This window comes from Lithobates pipiens, unplaced genomic scaffold (genome assembly GCF_037356315.1).
Source record: "Lithobates pipiens isolate NorthernLeopardFrog02 unplaced genomic scaffold, aLitPip1_a1.2 Scaffold_16, whole genome shotgun sequence".
In the NCBI taxonomy this organism is placed as follows: domain Eukaryota; kingdom Metazoa; phylum Chordata; class Amphibia; order Anura; family Ranidae; genus Lithobates; species Lithobates pipiens.
Window position 1 is genome coordinate 190,159,529 of NW_027507748.1, and position 23,455 is coordinate 190,182,983.

The window sequence follows — 23,455 nt, forward strand, 5'->3', positions numbered from 1 at the left end:
AATCCATACCAGACCCGAAGGGCCTTGTATTTATTGGGGGGCCCATGCTGGGGTTTTTTTTTTTTTTTTCTATTGCTGGCATTGTTTTGCTTACATTTCAGCTGTCAGTGGGGGAAGCTAGCTAACAGTTGATGACTCATCAGTTGTTAAGGATGCGGCAGCTGGCTTTTCGGCCCTCTGCTTAACAACCAGCTATTCTTCAAACAGAATTTGAATCAGTTGATCGTCTTTTGACTGATTCGAATTCTAATCGTTCTAAAAATTTGGAATTCGTTAGAAAATTAACAAAAATAAATTTAAGGAAAACAAAACCAAATGTAAGGAATTCCAAAACTGCACCAAATGAATTTTGAAAGGAAAGGAAATTAGTAATATGACGACATTCATATGAAACAAAACAAATTTTCCCGTTCTGCACATGTCTAGTACAGATGTGTCCTTGTACCCCTAGAGGCTGACAGAGTGACTGCATATAAATGCACGAGGTGGCATTAAGGCAGAACTCTATAAATTCTTACACACAGTTCTCTACCAAAGGCAAGCATCTCTTTCTTCGCCCAACATTAAATCCTTTATCATTTGGGAGCCAGAGATGCAGAACAGGCACTGGATTTCACCAGCTTGCAACCGGTAACTCTCCTTTGTGACTGCTGTCTTGTGTTCAGAAAAGTTTAGCACTGTGCGTCTTCTCCTTGAGACTTATCTTACCTGTGACTCCCAGGCCAGGTCCCTAAGATGCCCCCTACCACAGCTGGACCCTACCGACCAATAGGGAAGGCATCCAAGCACACTTATCCCACTTATCCTTTCACTACCAGAACTCAGTAAGGGTAACTCAGCTTCACATTGTCATGTAGACCTCTCCTTCCCGATACTCGTTATATTACATGACTGCTCTACTAAATGGCCTTGAATGAACTCATGCCAGGCAAAGTTCTTCATCCACTGAATTCTTTTACTGAAATAATTTTTACCATTTACAGCATAACACGACTTCCCATTCTTCACAGTCAATAACAATATCAGCGGTGCCCCCTGATTCCCGCGTGATCAGGTCCATACATTTGGTTTATTGAAATAAATCCTTCACAAGCACAATTCCCATTTTCTGGAACCCCATCTGGGTTCCCACTGGGGTACCTGTAGGACTACATAGTAGCACAAGTTCTCTTCCCTTTTCCCATACACAGACTGACCAAAGGCTACAAGGCCTGCCTCCCTGATATTTATAAGCCACCACAAGGGGGCAGTATCATGAATACCATTGATACCTGCCTCCCTGATATTTATAAGCCACCACAAGGGGGCAGTATCATGAATACCATTGAGTAGGCTGGCAGCACACCTAATCCTTCCCTGACCAAGAGGCACCATAACCCAGTATAATTACCATGTACATTACAAAACTGATGTAAACATAACTCAGTGCAAAGAAATAGAACATTACAATAAGATAGAACAACCAGCCCACACATGAGTAGAGGAGTGGGGAACTTGCATCACTGACACCTCAGTTCAAACTGTTACCAAATTTAGTGGTTTAGTCAATCACTTCCAGACTGCCCACCGAGGATATACGTCACTACTTTGACGTTAAATATGGTTCTTATGGCAGCAGGTAGCTGCCATAACCCTAGTATTTTTATCCACGGCCAGCGTTCCTCATTCACATAAAAGTGGCCTTAGTGGGAGATTCGCCAGAAGATCACTTTTATGGGTGGCGGAAGAAGGGGTGCCCCCCCTCTCCTGCCGCCTTTCGGGCTTCTCCGACGATTACCTGAACTGTTGCAAAAGTAAAACAATTGTTGAAAGGAGTGTACTAACGGTAAGAACTTCTGACAACAGCCTGTCAAACGACTGTCCCCTTTTGATTTACGTACTGTGTATGAGGCTATACTCTCTATGCAAACCAACCTGCAACAATTTGTGTACTATAGAATCTAAGTGGTAGCAGACTTTCCTGCCTGCAAAAAAAATGATGTAGGTCTGAATCTCCAGGATGTTTTTAGTTAATAACATTCAAGACAGAAGTAAAGCAAGGAGGTTTCCCATAAGGTTCTCCAAGCGCAGATGATTCACATACAGTGCCGGTGCTAGACTATTTTGCACCCTAGGCAAGACCAGCTACATGCGCCCCCCCCAAAAAAAAAACTAACTTTTTTTTAAACACAGGCCACTGCACACTATGGATGAGTGGGGTAGAAATGCACCTGCATCCTTGGTGCCACTAAAATAAAATTGTCCCTGCATTGGTGGTTATACTGGGAGGACAAATGTCCTTGTTTCCGTGTTGTCACTGGAAGAAAAAAATTGTCCCTGTGTCCATTATATGTGACGTGCACCAGTAAGGGGATGGGGTGGTAGGAAGCTGGCAATGGGTTAGATGGGGATGAATATGACAGGGGGTGGGGTGATAGGAAGCTGGAAGTGGGGTACAGGGGGGTGAAGATGACAGGGGGTGGGGTGATAATAAGTTGGCAGTGGGGCACATGGGGATGAAGATGACAGGGGGTGGAGTGGTAGAAAGCTGGCAGTTGGGTACAGGGGGGGTGAAAATGACAGGTGCTGGGTGGTAGGAAGCTGGCAGTGGGGTACATGGGGATGAAGATGACAGGGGGTGGGGTGGGGTGGTAGGAAGCTGGCAGTGGGGTACATGGGGGTGAAGATGACAGGGGGTGGGCTGGTAGGAAGCTGACAGTGGGGTACAGGTGAATGAGGATGACAGGGGGCAGGGTGGTAGCAAGCTGGAAGTGGGGTATGGGGGGAGAATGAAGATGACAGGGGGTGGGGTGGTAGGAAGCTGACAGTGGGGTATAGGGGGATGAAGATGACAGGGGGTGGAGTAATAAGCTGCCAGTGGGGTATGGGGCGATGAAGATGACAGGGGTGGGGTGGTAGGAAGCTGGCAGTGGAGTACAGGGAATGAAGATGACAGTGGGACGGGTGGTAGAAAGCTGGCAGTGGGGTACAGGAGGATGAAAATGACAGGGTGTGGGGTGGTAGGAAGCTGGCAGTGGGGTACAGGGCGATGAAGATGACAGGGGTGGGGTGGTAGTAAGCTGGCAGTGGGGTACAGCGGGATGAAGATGACAGATTGTGGGTGGTAAGAAGCTGACAGTGGGGTACAGGAGGATCAAAATGACAGGGTGTGGGGTGGTAGGAAGCTGGCAGTGGGGTACAGGGGGGTGAAGATGACAGGGGGTGGGGTGATAAGAAGCTGGCAATGGGGTATAGGGGGGTGAAGATGATCGCAGGTGGGATGATAAGAAGTTGGCAGTGGGGAACATGAGGATGAAGATGACAGGGGGTGGGGTTCTAGGAAGCTGGCATTTGGGTGCGGGGGGATGAAGATGACAGGGGGTGGGGTGATAGGAAGCTGGCAGTTGGGTACAGGGGGGGATGAAGATGACGGGGTGGGGTGATAAGAAGCTGGCAGTGGGGTACAGGAGGATGAAGATGAGAGGGGGTGGGGTGATAAGAAGCTGGCAGTGAGTTACAGGTGGGTTGAAGATGACAGGGGTGGGGTGATAAGAAGCTGGCAGTGGGGTACAGGAGGATGAAGATGACGGGGTGGGGTGATAAGAAGCTGGCAGTGGGGTACAGGGGGATGAAGATGACAGGGGTGGGGTGATAAGAAGCTGGCAGCAGGGTACAGGGGGATAAAGATGAGGGGGGCGGGGTGGTAGGAAGCTGGCAGTGGGGTACAGGGGGATGAAGATGACAGGGGGTGGGGTGATAAGAAGCTGGCAGTGGGGAACATGGGGATGAAGATGACAGGGGTGGGGTGGTAGGAAGCTGGCATTTGGGTGTGGGGGATGAAGATGACAGGGGGTGGGGTGATAAGAAGCTGGCAGTGGGGTACAGGGGGATGAAGATGACAGGGGGTGGGGTGATAAGAAGCTGGCAGTGGGGTAAAGATAATCGGGGTGGGATGATAAGAAGTTGGCAGTGGGGAACATGGGGATGAAGATGACAGGGGGTGGGGTGGTAGGAAGCTGGCATTTGGGTGTGGGGGATGAAGATGACAGGGGGTGGGGTGATAAGAAGCTGGCAGTGGGGTACAGGGGGATGAAGATGACAGGGGTGGGGTGATAAGAAGCTGGCAGCAGGGTACAGGGGGATAAAGATGAGGGGGGCGGGGTGGTAGGAAGCTGGCAGTGGGGTACAGGGGGATGAAGATGACAGGGGGTGGGGTGATAAGAAGCTGGCAGTGGGGAACATGGGGATGAAGATGACAGGGGGTGGGGTGGTAGGAAGCTGGCATTTGGGTGTGGGGGATGAAGATGACAGGGGGTGGGGTGATAAGAAGCTGGCAGTGGGGTACAGGGGGATGAAGATGACAGGGGGTGGGGTGATAAGAAGCTGGCAGTGGGGTAAAGATAATCGGGGTGGGATGATAAGAAGTTGGCAGTGGGGAACATGGGGATGAAGATGACAGGGGGTGGGGTGGTAGGAAGCTGGCATTTGGGTGTGGGGGATGAAGATGACAGGGGGTGGGGTGATAAGAAGCTGGCAGTGGGGTACAGGGGGATGAAGATGACAGGGGGTGGGGTGATAAGAAGCTGGCAGTGGGGTATAGATAATCGGGTGGGATGATAAGAAGTTGGCAGTGGGGAACATGGGGATGAAGATGACAGGGGGTGGGGTGGTAGGAAGCTGGCATTTGGGTGTGGGGGATGAAGATGACAGGGGGTGGGGTGATAAGAAGCTGGCAGTGGGGTACAGGGGGATGAAGATGACAGGGGGTGGGGTGATAAGAAGCTGGCAGTGGGGTATAGGGGGGTAAAGATAATCGGGGTGGGATGATAAGAAGTTGTCAGTGGGGAACATGGGGATGAAGATGACAGGGGGTGGGGTGGTAGGAAGCTGGCATTTGGGTGTGGGGGATGAAGATGACAGGGGGTGGGGTGATAAGAAGCTGGCAGTGGGGTACAGGGGGATGAAGATGACAGGGGTGGGGTAATAAGAAGCTGACAGTTGGGTACAGGAGGATGAAGATGACAGGGGTGGGGTGATAAGAAGTTGGCAGTGGGGAACATGGGGATGAAGATGACAGGGGGTGGGGTGATAGGAAGCTGGCAGTTGGGTACAGGAGGATGAAGATGACAGGGGTGGGGTGATAATAAGTTGGCAGCGGGGTACAGGGGGATAAAGATGACGGGGCGGGTGGTAGGAAGCTGACAGTGGGGTACAGGGGGATGAAGATGACAGGGGTGGGTGGTAGGAAGCTGACAGTGGGGTACAGGGGGATGATAAGAAGTATGTGACAGGACTAGGTAGGTTAGCAGGGAAACAGGCAGATGATGAGGAGGATAAATATGATGACAGGGGGACAGTAGGTGGCAGCATCATATATATTGTTAGGGCTGTGTGTGGGGCGGCTGTTAGTAGCAATTTGTAGGGCTCCCTCGGTCAGGGAGTGATGTCACGGATAATGTCAGTATCGGGCAGGACTGTCATGACTCATGTAGTACCTTGGGACTCCAGAAGAATGATGATCGCCAGGCTCCTGCTGTTCCAGGTCCTCCACCATAGTCCACAGCCATAGATGTCCATCCTGGAGAGGAGATCCGGGAGAGCTGCTCAGCCGTGGCGACCAATATCCGGGCTCTGCATACATAGTAGGAGATGTGCAGAGCGCGGGGGCAGGGGAGGAGCGCACATGGAACCATCCACTGACCCAGCAGCTGTTGCACTTCCTGCTCTGTGTCCAGTTCACCAGCTACTCAAATGAAAGGAATGACAGCAACACCACTCCCCTGACAGGGGATAGAGAATGATTTTCTGACAAGTTCCATCACAGCGCTTCCTTCTCCACATGACTACACCGTGCATTACGCCCTGAAAGCCTTAGCAGCAGCATCACTGCTGTCACACAATGAGATAGAGAGCCAGAGGCCCTGGCGGCGCCCTAGGCACCAGTGCGCCCTAGGCGACTGCCTAGTTCGCCTAGTGATAGCACCGGCCCTGTTCACATACCACTTTAGCAGTTCAAAGATATCAAAGTAAAAAACAGCAGCCAATTTACAGGCGAAAAGGCACCAAAAGCTCAATAGTTAGAAATCAGCACAGTAGAAGGAATAATTGTGTTAGGCTCTGGATTTGAACCTGCAACCCCTGCCGTGCCTGACTATAGATCATCTCATTGTGCCATCACATGGCAGCTCCTTGTCTGATCTCTTAGGACATTGCTCCTCCCAGTTATTTTCTAATTCAAGCCATGTCTCTGCACTTCCTGTTTGCCAGTTTATTGTGCTCTCTCCAGCCGATATCCTGCCCCGTTGTGTGCCTGCAGGTATCCTTATCCTCATCACCACTCCTTATCACCACTACCATCCTTTCCTCTACTATGCTTCCACTGAATCCCAATCTGCAGCCACTTGTTACCGACCTTTGGCTTGTTTATTGACTGTGTTTCTGCTTGATCCCTACATGCAGCTAAATTCTGAATGAATACTACAGAAAAACACATGCAAAATAGAAATACTTACTTAGAAACTGAAGGGTAATAGAGCATAGCAACTCCTTCTACACACAGCAGAACTGCCAGACCCCAAGTCATTATATGATAAAGGACAATTGTGCTGCAATGCAAACATAAAAGTAAAATGTACTTTATTTTAAAGCAAACGATTATTTTACAATTATTTTATATTAATTTTAATTTTAAAATAACATTATTTTAAAAGGTATTCTTTAATGTCACATTTGTTGATTAGATGTTATATATCTTGCCATGTCCCTTCTAAACTTTTGAAGGTTTACTTAAAGTGCATGTTTAAGAGAGAACTATGTAGGCCAGCTACTATTGCTGACCACTCCTTTAAGCTGAGTATGCACATTCACTTTCAGTTTTTTTTTTTTTTCATTCAACCAGCGAGAAAAACAGATTTCCTCATCAACACAAATTATTTGTGATGCAGAGATCTCTCCTCCTAAGCTATAGGCACACTATTGCATGTTTTGCATTTACAGGTGCATTGTGATGAAATTGTGTATCTTTATTCGAGTGGCTTGCAGGTCAATATACTCAAAATGCAGCATGCATCCTCTGGGACTGTGACATCATACTGGGCGGGGACATCATCCGGTGATGTCCCTATATAAGTCGCTGCGCGCCGTGTCCCCATCATTGTGAGCAGAGAGAGCGAGGAGGCAACATCTGAAGAGAAGAACAGAAGCAGAGAAGAACAGAAGACGGCGACAGCGGCAACAGCAGCGACAGCGGCGACAGAAGAACCGAAGAGGGGGACAAGACCCCCGAAGTCGGAAGAAGAGGGCAGCGACGAAGAAGAAAGCCGGGCTCCTCCGCTAGCAAAAGAGCTAGCAGAAGATAGCGGAGCAGTCCGGCGAGAAGACCCCCGAAGACAGACAGAAGACCCCCGGAGCCGGACAATAAACTATTTTAACCCTTGTGTGTTGTGTTTTTTTTTTACATTTATTTACATGTGAATGGGTAGGGGTACATTGTACCCCATACTCATTCACATAGGGTGGGGGGCCGGTATCCGGGGGCCCCCTTATTAAAGGGGCTCCCGGATTCCGATAGGCCCCCCGCCCGCAAACCCCGACAACCAACGGCCAGGGTTGTCGGGAAGAGGCCCTTGTCCTCATCAACATGGGGACAAGGTGCTTTGGGGTGGGGGGGCCGTGAGGCCCCCCTTCCCCAAGGCACTCCCCCATGTTGAGCGCACACGGCCTGGTACGGCTCGGGGGGGGGGCGCTCACTCGTGGCCGAGCCGTCCGGGTAACGTGCTCGGACAAGGGTCTGATGTGGACCTGGGGGGACCCCCACGCCGATTTTTTGGGCGTTGGGGTTCCCCTTTAAGTTCATACCATGTGACGGGGCCAGCGATGCCTCCTTCGCTGGCCCCCTCTACCTGGAGACGCGCTCAAAATGAGCGGACTTTTCTCCGGGCGGGAAAAGTCTGTTCATTTCAAAAGAACGGCAGACTGGTACACACGCAGCCGGGATTGTCCGCCGAAATGCGAGTCCGGCGGTAAGATTGGAGTGCAAAACTACTTTTTAAGTCTGCCGTACTTTTGGGTAAAAAAAGTCCGCCGGAGGCTACACACGGGCGAATTGTCCGGCGGACTTGAGTTTGCTGGACTTTTCCACCGGATTGTTTGATCGTGGGTACGCGGCATTAGACTGCCACACAAATAAACATAGCTTAAAAAAGCTGCCTGCAGAGCCATATGACCAAAGCTGGCATCAACTGAGTTCTGATCATCCATCTGGTAAAACTTAACAAAAGAGTGAACAAAAGATCAGGTTGCAGTATTGCAATGTCCAAACCTGAAAAGTCCAAGAAGCACTAACCAATGCGGTGGAGTTTGCATCAACAGGAAAAGGGGAAACCTTGCCCTTGAGTCCATAAACTTGAATGATGAGCTGTCAAATACATCTAAAAATGCTGAAATAAGAAGCATGTTGTGCCTTATAGGAGGCATTGCCCTGGTTAAGGTGAAATGAAGAAATCACCTTGGGAAGAAAAGAACCCTAGGCTTTAAAACCACCATATTCTTATGAAGCACAAGAAAGTGTTTTACATAAGTTAAGGCTGACAACTTGCCACATAGACGTAATGGTGAAGAGAAAGCCAAACCTACCAGTAAGGGAAAACAAAGGAGTATTCCTAAGAAGTTCAAAAGAGGATTTCCGAATAATCAGAAGATCCTTGGCTTTAATCCAATGTAGATACTGGATAACTTCCTGGGACTAAACTTTCTTGCCTTGCACAAGCAGACATATACCTTCCAAATGCGATGATAAACTTTGGGAGACGTCAATTTCCTAGCCTTCAAGAGTGTAGGGATGACAGAATCCAATAAGCCCCTGTCCCTCAGGATCTGGGCTTCATCAGCCAGGCCATTAAAGCCAGAGATCCGAGAAGCAGGGTGGGTGTAGGCAAGGAAGGGGTTTTGAAGGAATAAAGTTGTAGGTCAAGTTCAACTATTCCTTCAGATTCACCAAAGCATCCACTGCAAAGGCTAGTGGATCCCTGGCTCTGGAGACAAATATGTTCAGTTTGTTGAACCTGGAAACCAGGAGGTTCAAATCCAGTGTCTTCCACCTGCCATAGCGGTCTTGAAACAACTCAGGAGAAGAGATCACTCTCCGGAGTCCAGAAGTTGACAGCTGAGTAAGTGTGTGCTCAAAGCTTTGCCAGAATTAGATCCAATTCTCCTTTGAGCCATGAGGCACTGGACCTCCACCCCCCCCCCCCCAGTGGTTGATGTAAGCCACTGCTTTAGCTTTGTCTAATATAATCTGAGTGAGATGACTTCATAGATGAGAAGTCCAGCATTAAAGCAACAATTGAAGTGCCAAGAGTCCCAGAAAATGTGTCAACGGGAAGCCCTTGTACAGGGCCACATCTAAGATCAGATATTCCATATGAGACAGTTTAAGCATGGACTTATAGAGGTTTGGGATTCATCTGAATCGCTGAAGTTTACACAGTTTTTTGGACATTGCAAGGCAGTACCTAAATCAACTGTTCCCTCACTAGGAGATCATCCAGACATGGGTGCTGCATTTCAGAGGAGTAAAGCAATCTGTTTTCCTTTGACACTAGCAAAAAAAAGGGATGCTAGAAATGAGACAGTTATACTGTATTGTCCTTACAGCTTTTGTTTGCCAGTGTCCAATCTCCTAAAAGCAGCAGCATAACCTCTATAAACCTTCATACCGTACTTCTCTTGTGTTTCAAAGGGTACAATTAAGAAATACTACATTTCATTCCTGTGCATTTTACCTATGCTGAAAATAACGTGGTAGTGCCTCCAGCAATAATGAACTCTCATAGTTCTTTAAACATAAAAATCTCAATGACTCCCGGTTTTCTTAGGCTGCTTTCACACTGGGGCGGTATTCAGGCGTTACAGCGCTAAAAATAGCGCCTGTGTAACGCCTGAAAAAAACCGGCCCCTTTAACTCCAGTGTGAAAGCCGGAGGGCTTTCACACTGGAGCGATGCGCTGGCAGGACGGTGAAAAAAGTCCTGCTAGCCGCATCTTTGCAGCGGTGAAGGAGCGGTGTATTCACCGCTCCTAAACCGCTCCTACCCATTGAAATCAATGGGACACCGCGGCAATACCGCCGGCAAAGCGCCGCTGCAGCGGCGCTTTGCGGGCGGGTTTAACCCCTTTTCGGCCGCTAGCGGGGGTTAAAACCACCCCGCTAGCGCCCGCACACCGCCGCTAAAACGACGGTAAAGCGCCGCTAAAAATAGCGGCACTTTACCGCCGACGCCGCTCCCGCTGCAGTGTGAAAGCAGAGTTACTATCTCAACTCAGAACATAAAAGACTATAATGTTATACTAAACTGTTTTATATATTCTCCTATTCTGACTCATGTGAATTTCAGATGAGCTTGCTACTGCCCGAGGCTATTCAAAGATATTTCTGTAACATGTGAATAATGTGTGAATGAAGGCATGACCTCTCAAAATAAACTATTGCTATGCTGAAACATTTTCTAAAACTGCACTATAGAAATGAGAGGACATTTTTCACTACTTATTTAAAGAAGGACCCCAAATTACAAATTGAGATAAAACTGACACACAGTAACCTTGCACACACTATTGTAGTGTGGCACCCCACAGCACTTTCTGAGGGCACTTGCATTGCACTGCACACTAACGTTAAATTAAATGTTAATTAAAACGAAAGGACCTTATTGCAAGTCACAGCAGTGGACTAGGGAAGTGTGAACCTACCCTAATTATAGCTTTTAGAGAAATCTACGTGCGTATGCCTAGCTTTACAGTTCATTTGAGTGAATTAGGTGTGATCTTTAAATATCACAATAGGAAATATGGTGATGTTTAGTTGTCATTATTCTATCCAGTTTCTAACTGAAATTTAGTTAAAAATTGAGGGGAAAAAAACCCACTCCAACCCCATGGGTGATTTAGAAGTTGCAGTGGCATTTTTGTTTTGTTTTTTAAATGTGAACAGTATCTGTAAGTACAGCTGACAGTGTCATAGTTCAAACCCCTCTTACCATTTCTTTACAGTTTGGTTTGCATGTAAATGTACAGTACAATATAAATGTAAATTTAAATAGGAATGCATACTACGTTGCTAATGCTAAGAATAGCATTATATGTACAGTATAAACCACATATGATTATCAGAAGGCATATTTTTTATGATTTGTCTAGTAAACCTGGTAATAGTACTAAACAGGCCATAGCATTATAATGCAAGTACCTAGTAATGCCCACATATGCCTTCATGTATATGTAAATTTTAGTACTTTCTGATAGTGTTTGGAGTTTATTTGTTTTACTAGCCAAATGAACAGTGTAGAGATGGCAGACACGGTTTTGTTGAAATTTGCATATCAGAGCACATGTAGCTTTTCAAAAAGAAATCTAAGGCATTATGGACACTTGCAGTGTTCCATAAGGCATCTATGGGCTCTTCAACCTTTGACATGCTTTACGTTAACACACGTTACCATGAATAGTAAAAACATATCGATATTCACGGCACCTCTCTAAACCTACACCTCTTAATGACCACATCTTTTTGTGCAAGCCCAGTGATGTGAAACGTGTTTGGAAGTGTGGTTTCTTGGGTGGAGACTATGGGGTTGATTTAATAAAACTGGAAAGTGCAAAATCTGGTGCAGCTTCTAAATTCAGCTTTTTCAATTAAGCTTTGACAAAAAAAAAAAAAAATGGAAGTTGATTGAGCTGCACCAGATTTTGGACTCCAGTTTTAGTAAATCAACACCTATATGTATGCAGCTCCCTTATCAACAGAATAAAATATCAAGAACAAGTTACTTACAGAGTGCTAATCTTAATTTTCTTATATTTGCATGTTGGTATGAATTTACATGTGTATTGGCCTAAAGTGCTGGAAAATCCTATTAAAAAGATGTGGAATGACATGTAAATGCAGAATGTAGGAGTACGGAACATTTCACTATGCATGTTCTCTTCATACCCTACATTGCAAAAAATGCTGCAAAATGTAAGGAAGTACAAATTACATGACTAAATGTATCTGTAGATGCTGCCAAGTATAGTTATATCATTGTACTGACTGGTTTACTGGTGATAATTTCCCCAGAGTGACTTACTAAACAAAACAAAAAAAAGAAACATGATTTATTCAATTTATAATGAATTAAGTCATTTTCTTTTGTTTTCTCAGTGAAAGTAGATGTGATTGATAAGGATGTCTGCAATCACTCATAAAAAGGGTTTTTGTTTCAGCAGGAACTAGGGGGAACTCAGTTCCACCACCTCTGGCTCAGGTCTTCTGCTCCCTGCTCACCACTATCACTTGGTAACACTAAAGTCCAGCGTCTGCATTTAGAAGTGATAGCTTATCTCCCAGTAGCTCCCACAGTTCAGATCTCCTGCACAGATCCCACTGAGTGCCGGACAGGGACAAGGAAGATACAGAATAGGTATCCAGGGTTCAGTGCAGTCATGGGCAGGAGAGGGTGCCTGGTAGGCGGCACCCTCTGTGGTCTCCATTTTTCCCCTGGTGACCAGTTGTTGATGCTCCTACTGCATGATCTCCCTTGCAAGTGACTGTAGTATAGTATAGTATACTGGGAGGTACTACAGCCAGATAGGTGTTTCAGCTTAATATTGCAACAAAGGTAAGACATATGCCAGATGGTGGAGCTTTTAAGGAGGGGGTAGATGAGGGCAGTGGAGGGAGGGGGTTGTATGCAGAGGGAAGAGCTACTATTTGATGCCATTTGGCAGGTATTTGTGTGTGGCAGGCATGGTTGAGTTCCTGCACCTATGCTCTGAGAAAAAAAGCCCTGCTCATAGATACATTATATATTTCATATATACATAGATACTTAAAAGTTAAACCTTCCTGAATATCAAGTGTTGGCTACAATATTCCATCTGCTATGGAGCACTAAAAATACTCTTTATATGAAAGGCAAGTTTTTTGTACTGTTCGCTGAAGATTACAAAATCATTCCTTGGCATTCCATTAAATTTGGAAATGATGGGAAAATTTCACTTGACATTTTCTGAACACTTTATCCACATTCCATTATTTTTCAGTAAATGGAACATATTAATAAAACACTCTTACAGACTCCAATAGTGCATTTTTACAATGTTTTAATGTGACACAGATGAAAGTCAAACACATCTTGGTCTCTGGTTAAGAGATGAAAGAACTAATCTCTTTATAAGAGAGCAGAAACGTCTTTGAAATGGTTGTGGCAACCATAAAAAAAAAATAAAAAAAAAAACACCCAGGATGTTAAAGAAATGGGGCATGCTGTTGATGATAAAAAAAAATAAAAAATTTGTGTTGAATGCCTGATCCAAAAGAAAATGTAATGCTGCCATCCTGGCATTCCTTTTGCATAAGCTTTTGCAATCCCTGACAATCAATCATGCACTAGCCTAGAGAACATGCACCTCTAAAGAGATTCCATGGATATATTAGTTCTTTCCTTATATAACTACATATGCAGACGCATCTTTCCGTAGATTAGTTTATTGTAAAAATGAAGGACATTTAACAATCATGGCAAAACAATTTAAGGACAGCTGGAGATTTTTTTTTTTTTAAATGTATTTTCTTGACTATACTAAGGAAGTTAGAGTTTGAAGCTTCTCCATAATTATTTGTATATAGGTGTGAAGGAGTCCTTTGCGCTCTTTCCTGTGGTAGCACTGATGCTTGGTGATTGGCCCAATATTGACACATCAGGGCTATCAGATCAGCTGATACAGGGCTGCATTCTTCACTTCTGAGGGCTGAAAGGTGTAATGGGGAGTGATGGAAAGGTAGGTATGCACTGCTGGGCAGAGGCGGACTTTGAAGAAAACTAGTTATCTGACATCTGGCCAGGGCAAGCACAGGTAAACTTCAGTATTATGATTCATGCTTTACCACCCTACCCTTTTAGTAGTATATTCTGCTCTTTTGTTTGCTCTCTCATTGGCCCATTCAACTGCTGTGGAGCAAGGGAAATTCCCAACATAAAATACAATGCATACAAGTCATAGCTTACACAGGACTATGGACCCGCCTCATGTAACAGCGCTGGTGCGTAATGATGGATCCAGTGTTGTCACATAGTCCTACTTATCTGAAAGTATCAGGTATATAAACAGCCTCACCATCAGATGAACAGGGCACCAAGAGAGCAAAGGAAAGGTAAGTATGGGATGCTGGGGTTGGGTGGAGGGGCCGAGTAATGAAAAATCTTGTTCTGCAATGACAAAGCGCAGGTTCATTTTTTCTATCTATCTGGTAAAGGTTATGTTTGCATTATAAAAGTTGCCTTTAAGATGTTTTCATCTTCTGCAGTTGCTAAAATCCATGAAGAGTGCTTACAAACCTTATTCCTGCAGATCGTTTAACCACTAAGTAGGCATCCACTGCATAGCAGAACAGCCACCAGAAACTTGCACTGTAGAACAGCTGTATCCACATCTAAAAAAACAGGTGGTTCTGTTATCAGCATAACACATTCTCTGGCAAGTACATTACATTCAAAATAATATTAATATTCAAAATAATTTCAAAGTCTCAATATTGCAAGAAAAGTTAGTGATCCCCTCCCATAATTTTGGAATTAAGTGGCGCCTGTTCTCCCTTTGTTTTGTTCATCATCTCTTGCAGTTTTAGCAAAATTAAGGATAATCGCTACTTGCAGACATCAAATTATAGAATTATTATTGACCGATCTTTCTGGGAAAGATTTTTTTTTTCTATAAATGCACACCTGCTTGTATAGATCTATGAACGTTGTAAGAGAAACAGCTGAAAGACATTCTGGCACTAGTTTTTTGCGGGGGCAACCCCACCGGTTAATGCTTTACCTAAAAAAAGGGGGTTGCCTGGAGGAGATTGGAGAGTACCTACAGACATAAAGATGTTTCCCAAGTTGATTGTAACTGGACAGGTAAATATCATCTTATGATTGCCAATCATGACACTGACCTGCCTGGAGTTTGCATGTTCTCCTTGTACCTGTGTGGGTTTCCTCCGGGTACTCCGGTTTCCTCCCACACTCCAAAGATATGCTGGTAGGTTAATTGATTCCACTCTAAATTGACCCTGGTGTATGAATGCGAGTTTGTGACCTTAGATTTAAAGATACTTGAGGGCAGGGACTGATGTGAACGTACAATATACTGTATATATGTAAAGTGCTGAGTAAATTGACAGCGCTATACAAGTACCTATAATAAATAAAAAAAATAACTAAAATATGTATAGGCATTTACAGAGAAAGAGACTCCGCAGGTGTATTATCTTTTTCACTCCTTTCCAAGCAAGATTATTAAAGTGGTTGTAAACCCTTACATATTCAAGAAGAGACTAGTCTCAGGTGATGCACAGATGAAACACATCCTCATACATAGGTTTTTCCTGTTTGTAAGGGTAAGGTGGTTGTTTGTCATGTTTTTTTGTCATGTTTCTCCATGTTCCCCTCCTTGTTGGGCACCAAGCAAGGGTCACATAACAGGGTTACCACAGGATGGGTTCTTCTTGGCTACATTAGGCACTTTGTTATAGGGTCACTTTACACACACTTACACGGGGTGCCTTTGCTTTGCATCGCTTTCTCAATACCTTAAACAAGGCTGAGATTGCCGCTGAGGAAAATTCAACTTTTAAATGGATGTAAACCCTCACATATATACAGTGAAGTAAAAAGCCTCAGATGATACACTGAGCCTAAAAAAATCTCCCTGAATAAGTTTTACATGTATATCTGCTGCCTTCACCTTTATATATTCTTTAGAAAGTTTGCATCAAGTTAGAGATTCTCTTCCTGTTCAGCACTGGAAGTGAAGTCTGGGCATACGGCCAAGACAGCTGATTGGAGGAAAGGCACCCCCCCCCCACTCCACATAGGCAGAGACTTGCAGAGCTGTTTTGTGAATGGTTCAGCTCTCTGATAATCTATTTATTACTAAATGGTAAATAATACTGCACTATCCATATATACGACACACACGGCCAAATCAAATTGTCCAAAAATAAAATTGCACTCTATAAAGGGTTAAACGTGCAGCAAGCACGCTGCAAGAAAGTCCACACAGTGATAAAATTCCACAACTTTCCACAGTGCACTAGCGTTCCCCAAAGTGCTATGTAATTTTCAAAGACAAAGAAGAACCTCCACCACATAGATTGGGGACCCCAAAAGAGATAAAGCTTCCATATCACTTTTGGGGTCACCATATGATCGAGCTCTCACTTGAGTGAAGTTTGTTCTTTATCTGGATTCCCTTGGAAGAATAAAGGCCTTGGCTGGGTTTAATAGTCACAAGCATTATAGACCTTCCGTAATATGAGGTCTAAGGAGCTGGTAAGCGGCCAATCTTTGTGGTAGAAGTTCCTTTCTGTCTTTGGAAATCACATAACACTTTGGTGACCACTAGTGCACAGTGGAATATCACTGTGTGGACTTTCTTGCAGAGTGCTTGCTGCATGTTTAACCATTTATAGAACACAATTTTATTTTTGGGCTAATCTATTTATAGCAACCTCCCTCACACAAATTTCAGGCTGGTTTTATCAGTTGACAGAGAACTCGTCAGAAATGATCATGTCAATAACAGAAAAATGAAGCAGGAGTAAGCCACAGTACTTAGTGCTTTGAAGAGAGATAAAGAAAACACTGCAGAGATATGTGCCCGGCTCAGATTTCATAAATCAGGTTTACATCCACTTTAAGGTGGACCTCTACTCTAATGCCGTGTACACACGAGCGTTTTTTCCTTTGGAATAAACTCTGAAGGCTTCTCCGACGGAATTCCACTCAAGCTGTCTTGCATACACACGGTCTCACCAAAGTGCGACCTTCAAGAACGCGGTGACAACACGTACGACAGTACTAGAAAAAGGAAATTCAATAGCCAGTAGCCAATAGCTTCCATCTCGTAGTTCCTTCATGCGTCATTTTTGGTAGCGTTGGAACAGCATACAGACGAGCGGTTTTCCCAATAGGAATTGGTTCAGTCGGAAAAATTTAGAACATGTTCTCTTTCTAGGTCCGTCAGAATTTTCGACATAAAAAGTCCGGTGGGGCATACACACGATCGGAATATATGATGAAAAGCTCCTGTCTGACTTTTTCTGTTGGAAATTCCACTCGTGTGTACACGGCATTAGAGATGAATGTGCACCATGTACACAAGCACTGTAACTATACTCCAGTTATCTCTCAGTTCCCATGACAAAGTGCATCCTCTCTGTAATCTCTATTTTGGAGGGACATTTTGAGTCAATGTCCACATCCACCTGTGCAGCGTTTACCAATACAATACCCAGTAGTAGAGTTGGCATGCACTCTGAGGGCTCCACACTTGCACCCAACTTAACTCTTGAACCTCTGTAAATCTGTACAGGATTGGAACCTCTGTGGTGCAATCTCATAGCTATGGGAGACAGGCCACTGGTGAAGGAGTGCCGACAACATTTCCCTCGCTGCTAGAGGCAATTCCACCTATAGCAGGTACATGGTATCAACAGGCTTTGGCCTGTTGATTGGCAAATACTTATGTCTTCACATCACTCTACTCCTCTCAGATGTACCCCAATGTACTAAGACCCACTGGTTAACTGTATGTATCCCGGTTACTTGCAAAAACCTCTTTAGTAAATTCAGACCAGGCAGGGACAGTGTTTCATTACTTGGCAAAAGTGCAATATGTCAGAAACCATGAATCAGACTGAGACAGAAGTACAAAAAAAAAAGGTAAACAGAATAAACATAGTCAAAACTTAGCCAGAATTCAGGATCCGGAATAGATAGTCAGACAAGCCAAAATGTCAGGTAGCCAGAGATGAGCGTATTAGAACAGCAAGCAGGATCTGGAGCCAGAAGGAATGTCAGCCAAGCAAGTCTTTAACAGGAACACAGGAAAGCGTCTCAAGAGATGTGACCAAGGCGAACGTAGAGATCATCTGGACTGGAGGGCTTAAGTAGGCAGGACAGACATGCAAGATATCATCAATAGGCGAGTCACTGTGGAGAGATAGGAGCTGGTATTTAGCCGACAGCTGAGTGGCCAGCTCAGAGAAGGAAGGGCTGAAAGGTTTTAATAAGGAGACATGAAATACATTTGAAATACACATATTAGAAGGAAGGTCTGCTGTGTAAGTCAAAGATCTCCCAAGCAAAAATGGAAGCCAGTTCCATAGAAGTGGGTAACTTTTTAAAAGGAATACAATGGGACATTATTGAGAACCAGTCAACCACAATAAGAATAACTGTGTTGCCCTGGGAGTTGGGTAACTCCACAATGAAATCCATAGACAGGTGGGTCCAGGGCCTCTCTCCATTGGGTATGTGTTGTAGGAGGCCCACTGGAAGGTGTCATGGAGTCTTACTCTGAGCACACACTGAACAGGCAGCTATGAAGGCTGTTACATCAGCACACAGACGAGGCCACCAGAATTGTTGGGAAATGGCCCAAAAGAGTTGATTCTTCCTAGAGTGGCCAGCAGCCTTAAGAGAATGGTAAGTCTGGAACACGGCAGTATGGAGACTCTCAGGGACAAAGCAGCGGTGACAAGGTTTCTCAGGAGGAGCATGGACCCGAGCAGCAAGAATTTTGGCACCCAAAGGAGAAGTGAGACTGGTGCAAAATGTAGCCAGAATACGATAGGAGGACTCGCAGGAACCAGAACCGGCTCCATCTTGGAAGTGGAGGCAAATTGCAGTGACAAAGTGTCAGTCTTTACATTCTTAGTATCGGGTAAGAATGAGACAATGTAATTGAAAATAGACAAGAAAAAAGCCCATTGTGCCCTTCTTGGAGAGAGGCATTTAGCCTCAAACAAGAATGTGAGATTCTTATGGTCAGTAAGAATGAAAACCGGCACAGTGGTACCTTCGAGGAGATGTCTCCATTCTTTCAGGTCTAAAATGATTGCTAACAGATCTCTGTCACCAATCTTGTAATTGCACTCCGCAGGTGACAATTTCTTGGAAAAGTAGCCACAAGGATGCATAGCGCTCTCAGAGGTAAGACGTTGAGACAGAAGGGCGCCAACTCTAGTATCATAAGCATCAACCTCAAGGATAAAAAGGTAACGTAGGATTAGGCTGTGCCAACACAGGAGCAAAAACAAAGGCAGCCTAAAGACTCTCAAAGGCCTTAATAGACTCCGGAGACCAACTCTGTGAGTTACCATGCTTTTTGGTCATATCAGTCAGGGGCTTTACCTGAGACGAGAATTACGAATAAACTTCCGATAATAGTTGGCAAAGTCAAGAAAACACTGCAGAGGACATAAACCCAGGGGTCGGGGCCATTGCAGGACTGCTTAAAGTTTCTCTGGGTCCAGCGAAAAACCAGCAGTGGAAATTACATAACCCAGGAATGTAACCTGTTCATGATAGAATTCAAACTTCTCCAATTTACAATAGAGATTGTCCTCTCTTATTTTCTGAAGCACACGACAGACATCTGTGTGGTGGCTCTCCTGGGACTTGGAAAATATGAGGATATCATCAAGATAAACTACCACACATAACTGTAACAAATCTCAGAGGACATCGTTAATAAATTCCTGGAAAACTGCCAGGGCATTACAAAAGCCAAAAGGCATTACGAGGTACTCATAATGGCCTGTTCTGGTATTAAACGCAGTTTTTAATCCTCGCGAGAGATTGTATGCCCCTCTCAAGTCAAGCTTTGTGAAAACCGTTGCTCCCTTGAGGCGGTCAAATAACTCTGTAATCAACTAAATTGCATAGGCATTCTTAATCATGAAAAGATTGAGACCCCTATAATCAATACAAGGTCTCAGTTCACCACTCTTCTTCTTCACAAAGAAGAAACCAGCACCAGCAGGAGACGAGGATTTGCAGATGAACCCTCAAGAAAGAGCATCTGCAACTTACTCCTCCATGGTCTTATCCCCCAAGACTGACAAAGGATAAACCTGGCCAAGAGGGGGTATGGCACCAGATTGAAGGTCAATTGTGCAATCATACGACCGGTGTGTAGGGGGAAAATATCGGCTTGACCTTTGTCAAAGACTGCTAAAATCATGGTACTCCTCCAGCAGGGATGAGAGTGAAGAGCTGCACAAGACCTTGGCTACCTTCTGGAAGCATGTCTTACTGCATTGTGGCGACCAGGAGAGAACCTCAGCACAAAGCCAATCAAAATAGGGGTTGTGCCTCTGTAACCAAGGATAACCAATAACCAGCGGAAACTTAGGTGAGTAAACAACTTGGAATTGGATTATCTCATAGTGAACAGCCCCTACGGCCATGGACAATGGAACAGTCTCATGAGTCACATGGGCAGATGGGCAGGCTGTAGAGGTCTTCTGTCAAGAGCCTCAGTGGCAAGTGGAGTGTCATGCAGCTGCAGCGGAATCGAGTGCTTTAATACAAAGGCAGGAACAATGAACAGGCCTGCAGCCCCAGAGTCGATTACAGCCTGTATCTTGACAGACAACTCAGCCCAGGAAAGGGTAACCAAAACCAGGGGCTTATCCTTCTGAATAACTGGTGATGAAACAAGGTCTGTCAGTGATAGGACCTAAAGGTTCGGGGCATTCCCTGGACAGATAGGACAAGACTTCAAAAAGTGACCTACCTGGCTACAATAAAGGCGCAATCTCTCCCTCCTCCTAAGGGTTCTCTCACCCGCAGAGAGATGCGTGAATCCAAAGTGCATGGGTTCATCTTCACAGACCGACTTGGTACCAGGAGGCATGGGAGGTGAGGGACGCAAGGGTGGGAATGCAAAGTTCAGAGACAAATGCACTCCTTAAAAGGGCAAGACAAGAGCACTCCTTAAAAGGGAATCTTTCTCTGAGTCTGAGGTCAATGAGGATGACAAATGTGACCAACCTCTCAAGCTCAGTGGGTATATCTCGGGGGGCTACTATTTCATCCTTGATGGTATCCAAGAGACCATGAGAAAAAACAGCCACAAGCGCCTCGTTGTTCCAAGCAACCTCTGCTGCCAGAGTACAGAATTCAATGGCGTAACAGTTCTTGTACTCTGTTTGATGGACATGAGGCACTTGGCAGCAGAAGTGTAGCATGTGGGAATGTCAAATACCCTTTTAAAAGAAGTCACAAACTCAGGGTAACTGACGACAACAGGCTTTTGTGTCTTCCATAGAGGGTTTGCCCAGGCCAAGGCTCTCTCTCAGAAAGCAAAGATATCACGAAGCATACTTTGCTTCTGTCCGTGGGAAACGCCTGGGGCAGCATTTCAAAGTATATCTCAACCTGGTTGAGAAACCCTCTGCATTGGACTGGTTCACCCCAAAATCACTGGGGAAGCGGAGTGGAACCAGACATAACACTTATAGAGGTAATACTGGAGCAGCAGCAGGGACGGCCTGCAACACAGGTTGTACCGGAGCAGCCACATCGGGAGATTTCAGGTGAACTGATCCATGATCATCCAATCTGGAAAAAATATTACCAACAAGTGGATTGACTGCATCTTCTGAATTCATGGCCTTCGCCTACTGTCAGAAACCATGAATTAGAGCACAGGAACTGGAAAGGATAGTGAGACAAGCCAAAATGTCAGGGAGCCAGAGATGAGCACAATAGAACAGTAAGTGGGATCTGGAGCCAGAAAGAATGTCAGCCAAGCAAGTCTTTAACAGGAACACAGGAGAGCTTCTCTAGAGATGTGACCAAGGCAGAGGCAAAGATCAACTGGGCTGGACGGCTTAAGTAGGCAGGACAGACGAGCAGGAATAATCAACAGGTGAGTCACTATGGAGAGATAGGAGCTGGAAATTAGCCGACAGCTGAGCAGCCAGCTTTGAGAAGGAAGGGCTGAGCTCAGCCATGACACAATAATAGACATTTCACAGTCCAACAGGTAAAACGTGATACTTTTTTTTCTACTCATGACTACATGTTTGAATGCTGCACCGGTATATCTTCTAAGATGTCATCCAGCAATTATAGTCCTTCCTACAGAACCAATGACAGCGGTTCTGGCTCTTGCTTACTCTAGCTCATGCTCTCTCTGGGAAACTGAACTGGACCACTGCCCCCTTTATATCACACAGGGCAACTGGACCAGACCCAGACAGGAACCTGCCAAAACAACCAAAAGACCAGGCAAAGCATTAACCCCAGCCCTTCCAGCTGGGACCTCACCAACTGACTGCTTCAGCCTGCTTACATTTTTATCTCCAGACATTCATATCTCTACATCCATGTCCTGAATTTACACAGCTTTTCTGAGATTCTAGAGGCACAGCTCAGAGCAGAGGGCTGAGTGTAATCTGAGATCTGAGTGGAGAGAAGGGACACACCCATTCTACACAAACCCATAGGAAAACATGCACAGCTACAACTGTCAATCACAGGTCATGTTCTTGGGGCCCCCACCCCCATCTCCCTCAATCTCTTGGAATCAGCACAATCTGTCAGAAATAATAATTGTTGTCAGAAATCACACTTAGTATTTTGGCTTGAGGCAAGTACACACTATAGAAGGACAAATTTTGTTCATTTTTCTTGTCATAGGTTTACAACCATTTTAACATAGCTTTAAAGTGAACCTGACATGGACTAAAAAGGTGCCTGGGGCAACAATAGTGCTCAAGTACAGGTATCATGTGGAAAAATACTTGTGTCAGTCTTCAATGCACATGGCCCTTTGGAGCCTCTGGATCCTAGGTTTAGGCTGTAACTGGAGCCTCTCCAGGCTTAGGATTATGCTCTCCTGATGCCAAAGCCTTCTCTTTGTAATTTTACTGTCAAATGTCAGAGCCTCCATTGTCCACTTAGGTTCTATATGTAAATTGAAATAAATGGGTCTATAATTTTTGTTTTTTTATCTGCTATATTTTGGTGGATCTCTATGCGCAGTTGTACGCTAGTGTAGAAGGGAAAGATCTTAGAGAAAGTCTCTTAACCTTCAGTAGGCATCCTTATCTGCAGAATTTCTCAATACAAAGGTGGGAATGGAAAAAAAACGAATCAAAAATTTTATATCAACAATTCCTAAGGAATAAAAATATTCAAACTTACCGCACTTCCAACACAAAAAGCAGCGTGTAAAACATTGGTACTGTTAATTTCTGATATATTGCCAACAAATGATGGAGCAGATACCCATACTGTTGATCGAAGTATAACACCTGAAAAGACAGTTACACAATGAGTATAAGGTAAATTAGGCCAAAGTTCCAAGGCATTGGAGAAAAAATGGTGAGGAATGTTTTTTGGTGTGCACATGCTTGTTGAGGACCAAAAGGAAATGAATGGTCAAATGTACTACAGTGAGCATTGATCTATCAAACAACCAGTGGCTTGCACAAGTCAAACATCCTCAGAAAATCAGCTATCTGAGCAGTACAATACAATGACTAATGCCGCGTACACTGTATGGCCTACTTAGTCCGTCGAAACACATTTCAGCGGACAGTCTGCTCGTGTGTGGGCTTCAGCGGACTTTTTCAGCGTGCAGTCTGGCATACT

General features: G+C 45.0%; 1 protein-coding gene across 1 annotated transcript in view; it reads right to left on the minus strand.

Annotated features, from left to right (window-relative positions):
• Positions 1-23,455, minus strand: part of GPR143 (G protein-coupled receptor 143) — a 127,537-nt gene that overhangs the window by 66,665 nt on the left and 37,417 nt on the right. The window contains exons 2-4 of the mRNA XM_077480838.1: positions 23,006-23,115; positions 14,354-14,448; positions 6,492-6,584 (exon numbers count right to left, since the gene is read on the minus strand). Coding sequence (XP_077336964.1) covers positions 6,492-6,584; positions 14,354-14,448; positions 23,006-23,115 — 298 coding nt within the window. The remainder of the gene's footprint in view (positions 1-6,491; positions 6,585-14,353; positions 14,449-23,005; positions 23,116-23,455) is intronic.